This window comes from Cicer arietinum, chromosome 3, assembly GCF_000331145.2.
Source record: "Cicer arietinum cultivar CDC Frontier isolate Library 1 chromosome 3, Cicar.CDCFrontier_v2.0, whole genome shotgun sequence".
Lineage (NCBI taxonomy): Eukaryota > Viridiplantae > Streptophyta > Magnoliopsida > Fabales > Fabaceae > Cicer > Cicer arietinum.
The window spans coordinates 71,432,874-71,438,183 of NC_021162.2; the positions used below are offsets into that span (position 1 = coordinate 71,432,874).

The window sequence follows — 5,310 nt, forward strand, 5'->3', positions numbered from 1 at the left end:
TCCCTACATTTTATCCTTCTAAAGGATCAGTTGACGTGACAATGGAAATGTCAAAAAGGATATAAAGTACAGAATAGCAGAACTGAATAAAACAGAATTTATGACAAGAGGTTCATAATGGCCACAGTCACAGAGTTGGTAGTTACCTCTCTTCAAACGGGAAAACGTGAGGAGTTATGGTGATAACAGAGCCTACACTCAGGGAAGTTAATGAATCATCAGATCTCAGGTTGGCCGAAAAAATTTCATGAGTTCTAGCAGCAACTGCAATTGGTGGCCGGCTTTTTCTGGCAGGAGAAAGCCACAAGTCAGGAGGACAAAATGGGTGTCTGCAATCCCTTTCATACATTAAATGTAAGCATCTGACAGCACAATCCATGAGGGCCCTGCTGTGATGACCATTAACATGGGACAAGCCATTATAGACCAGGGTATTGAGCATTGATGCAATTCTTCGTTGCTGCTCTAACTTGAATGGAACCTAACGATGTTATCAAATGCTCTAGAAAATTAAGTTTCTGAAAATGTGGACTAATTCATAAAAGGACTGGGAAGAGAAGAAACAAGCTGCTACCTGTTTCTCATAAAACTCTATGTCATCAAGAACTAAAAGCAGATGAGAATAGGTCGCACAGAAAAGATGAAGCATAGCAAACATATTCTTTGGAATGCCTTGTGGGCCATGCCTCATAGGTTCAATGTCCCATACATCTGATGAATCTAAATTCACTTTGCTAGTTGCAGCGTGACTGCCAATGGCATCTGTGCAGTTTGTTGCAGTTTGTGATTTACCTGTAAATTTATGAAGGGCGCTGACCCACTTACTGCCTCCATCTTTACTTGCCTGTTTTGGAATCTTCTCAAAATCTTTATGTTTTGCATTTTCACTTGTGTGATTATCAGAAATATGTTTGTCTGCAGAGAAAAAGGAATCCTCCAGTACACCCCACAATCTCACAAGAAATCCGGGAGTAAATGATAGCATGTTAAGAACTGGTAATGAGCCACGAATTGGACTCAAGGCTGAAAATATTCTAAGGAAGTTAGAATAAAAAAGTGCAACATCACCAAGATCTATCTTCGCCAACTGTACCACACTGTTTGAGATAGAAGTCTCAGCCTTCTTAATGGCATCACTATTCACTGATGCCAAAAGATTTGTGAGATGCCACTGCTGACAAACAGGCCTAAATTGATCCATGTATGACATTATTAACGATTCATGGGTTGCTTCACCCTCATGCAGAACCATATCCCCCGGCTGTATTAAACTTTCAACATCAGTTTGAAAAGATTTCTTCTTCTTTTTTAGCCATTCAATATTATAAAGATAAGCCAGTAGACTTTCTGCTAGAGTGATAATAACATGGACATACAACGCCCAGTCTAAACCTTGATTGAAGGATCTGGAGTCTACAGAGTCATTTTCATTCCCTGTTGCTAGGCATATAAAGTTAGCGAGAGACCAACCAACTGGTGGAATTTCCTTGAAAGAGACAATAACTTCTGACTTAGCCAACTCTGACATCTCCATTAAAACATTCTCTTTCAAAATCTGTCATCACCTGTCAGTTTTTGATCAGTTCTGATATGTTTGAATCATAAATTATAATCTATGAAGCTAACGAATCTGTGATCTTATTGACTCTAGACAGACAGATGTGACGGCAGCATCTTAATATGTCAGAGACGTTGCCCTTAAGTAAAAAATAAGAATGAAAATGCACCTTTGAACCATTGTTTTATATGTTTACAGATAGAGGGAATAAGTAAAGAACCTTGATATATTCAAATTAAACAACCTTAAGTTTTTTCAGTTTAAGAAGTATTGTATGAGTGTGAGTATTCCTTCGTATAAATAGTGAGAAAATATAGTTAGACAGTAGATTAAAATAAATATTAGAACCATTTACATTGTTACAACTCCAATACTATAAGATAGATACTAACAAATACAAAACTTGCTATCAAACATTGAAAGATCCATCTTGGATTAGCAAACTTAAAACTATAATATCAAACAAATTACAAAAGAATAGAGAAGTAAAATGTGCATGCAAAATCATGCATCAGCAAGTCAAAGGTTATAACTACTTTCATTTAATTATACAAAAACACATGGGTTACATTTACATGATCCATTTGTGGCATCAAAAAATAAGATTTAAATATTTCATAAAGAATAAAAAAACAATAAAAGAGAACAAGTTCTCATTAAAACAAAAGAGATGGCTAATAATTTTGCAGGTGAAATTGTTCTGCTTTAATTATGCTTACCAATAGTGTCTGAAAACATGGGAACAAAATAGACTTGTGCTTTAAAGCAGGTAGAAGAACGGGTGGGAGAAGTTGCACGAGCCAGGGAATAGTCATTAGATGTACAATATATTGCTTAGCAGCATGGTTGACATCCAGTATATCAGGCCTTTCTCCATCAAAAAAATTCAGATAAAATGGTCGCACAGCTAAAGTTATTGCACTTGCAGTGATAAAAAATTTATCACTTTCATGGGTGATAACTTTTGTCTGGGAAGAATAATTATCCAACGCACTAATATATCTAGCAATAGAAACATAACTACTACTTTTGTTACTCCCTGTGAACTCAACTAAACCTTTCACAGATAAATCTGCATCTAAGCGGTTGTCATCTGTAATGCCTTTCCATCCTTTTAGATCAGTTAAAATTACAAGAATACGCATTGCTAGAGATGTAACGATAGTAATATCTTGAGCCCCTGAATTGTATTCACTGTACTCTGAAAGAATAAAAAAACCAAGAGAAGTAAGATGCTGTGCCTGGTAACTCCAAATTCTTCTCTCTTCAGTTGTACCAATTGCTAAAAAGCAAAAGTTCCGCTTTAAATCTAAACAAAGACAACAATAGATCCATTAGAAATATATTAAGTACTCGTGTTGACAAGAAAAAGAAAAATAGTTCCGTCGAAATCTAAAAGCTACGAAAAAACAAAGCAACAGAAAGTATCTTGCCATTCATAATTTTATATAAGCGGTAGGCATGCCATCATATTTAAATGAGTAACATAACTGGAACACCAACTTGTGGTCCAATAAAAGAATATCAAAACGAGGGAATATACCAGGAGATTTCAAGCTTTCCAATAAGATTGTAAAGCACATCCTCATAGAATCTATTTTCTTGCTATGGACCTTCTGATACCGATTTGAGAAACGGGTTATAAAGAACAAAAATGGCCTCAACAAATTGTTTGAAATCCAAATTGCAGTCATCACCCCAGTATAACGGTTCACTGATGTCTCCCACTCCTGTTGAAGCTGCAGAGCAACCATCTTTGTAACCTTGAAGCGCCTCCATACTCTCTTTCAACATTAAGAAAAAGTCATCATTTCTCCATTTTGATACAAACATGAGGTGCTAATGAATGCCAACACAAGGTCAGAAGAATCGTGCAAAGAAAGCATTATTTAGAAGACTCATAGTCACTACAAAATCATTTCAATTTTCCTTTCCCTATAAATACTGGTTGAAAAGTTTATCCACACCAGCTCTACATAAAAACATAGTACTCCTTACATTCCAAATAGCAAAAGTACAAATTTTCAAAATTAAGTGTCACTTTGTCATTCCAATGCATCATTAATTACATTTTTCCAATTTTGCCCCCAATAATTATACATGAGACATATAGTTTTTATTGCAACTTTTCATTAACCAAAGACATTATCAAGCATGCATCGATTAATAAACAGAGTTAATTTAGTAAAACTACTATATCTACCGTTTTTCTTAATATTTGTGTAAAAAGTAAAAACCTTAAACGACGGATAATTTGGAAGGAGTATTTCACAGTGTCTCAATTCAAGGACTTATTCTAACTTTCAGAATATTATTTTTTCTTGAGTTAAGATTTGTAATTTTATATTAATTAATTTTATACCAAAACACTAGCTTATACTCACTCTATAAGCTCATATATGACCAAAATAGGGTTGTTTGGTAACGGTCAACTGCTATAAGCCCATCCGCTAATTTTACCTAAAACTTCAAATTCAATTAGCTGGTTCATTCGCTATCTGCTATTAGCTACCTTATCTACTATCCACTATAAGCCCGTCCAATATCAACTAGCTTATCCGCTATTTTTTTTACCAAACAGAGCCTAATTTTACCTATTCTGATCTCATGATACGATCTGAGTATCATGCAAATAAGAAAATATCAAGTTGAATCTTGAAATTTTTCTATGAAATAAAGCAAAGATGTTGGACCTGAATGAAGAGAGCAGCAGAAGCAGCACGTTTTGCATAATTACGAAGCTCTCTTTCCCGTGAGACCTTCTGAAGAAGATCATCACGCGTTATCTCCTTCGCACTCGCTCCTCTCAATGATACCTGAACAAAATTCAATTCTCAGAATAAAAACAATAATCATTATAATAACATTGATTCGAGGGGTTTAACACAAAATTGAACAAGTTTAGGGATAAATTTAGAGGAATCGATTATTTGATAGGTAAGTAAGAAGAGTACCTGGTGTTTACGATGTGCATCCATGGAAAATCAGGAACAGAGATGAGGTTCAATGCTGAAATCCATTAAGTTCTTCACGCTAACACCACAGTGTTAAATTATTCAGACATTTTTCAATTTTCTATCATCTTCTTGTTGCGATTTAATTTTACTTTGACCCAAATTTCTGCTCTCTCTTTACCACAACTGAGTTTGATTTTTCAAGTTTGGTAACGAAGAACGAAAAAACAAAAAGACGAAAAGTTCGTTTTATATTTTTTTTGCTTTGCTAAAGTTGACATGTCAATTTTTTTAGTTGTCAAAAATAAAAAAGTTATTATCAAAAATAAAATTTATTATTATTATTATTATTATTATTATTATTATTATTATTATTATTATTATTATTTATCATGGAATTTCTCCATCATTTATGTCATTTGAAATTCTATTACTTCTCCTTCTATGAAGATCAATTGGAATAACAATGTGACGGCTAATTTTGAATCTTCTAGAAGCTTAAGACAGATAAATTATCTTTCTTTATACCTTTTTGTTCTCGGTTTGAGCCACAAAATCAAGGATAAAGTAGCTGATCAAACTTGGATTTTTTTTTCAGCTTTGGTAGATGTGATAGTCTCAATTTATTTCATGTTTACTTTTGCCGACGATTTTATTCTTGTTGCAGAAGCTACTCAAGCACAAGTTCATTGTGTGAAGCAATTCTTCATGTTGCAGGAATCTTGAATGTTCTTCTGTGAAAATATAAGAGGATCAAGAAATGTTGTCGGTCAAGATTGTGGGACGGTTTTTCTTTTT

General features: G+C 34.2%; 1 protein-coding gene across 4 annotated transcripts in view; it reads right to left on the reverse strand.

Annotated features, from left to right (window-relative positions):
• The window catches only part of LOC101490788 (E3 ubiquitin-protein ligase UPL7), an 11,929-nt gene extending 7,177 nt beyond the window's left edge, over positions 1 to 4,752 (reverse strand). For 3 of the 4 annotated variants that reach the window (XM_004494062.4, XM_012714187.3, XM_004494061.4), the window contains exons 1-6: positions 4,513 to 4,751; positions 4,252 to 4,374; positions 3,102 to 3,342; positions 2,278 to 2,867; positions 575 to 1,555; positions 147 to 481 (exon numbers count right to left, since the gene is read on the reverse strand). In XM_004494062.4, coding sequence (XP_004494119.1) covers positions 147 to 481; positions 575 to 1,555; positions 2,278 to 2,867; positions 3,102 to 3,342; positions 4,252 to 4,374; positions 4,513 to 4,536 — 2,294 coding nt within the window. In that variant the 5' untranslated portion in view covers positions 4,537 to 4,751. Of the gene's footprint in view, positions 1 to 146; positions 482 to 574; positions 1,556 to 2,277; positions 2,868 to 3,101; positions 3,343 to 4,251; positions 4,375 to 4,512 lie in introns of all 4 variants that reach the window. The other variant, XM_027332430.2, reaches the window with a different exon arrangement.
• Between the last annotated feature and the right edge of the window lie 558 nt (positions 4,753 to 5,310).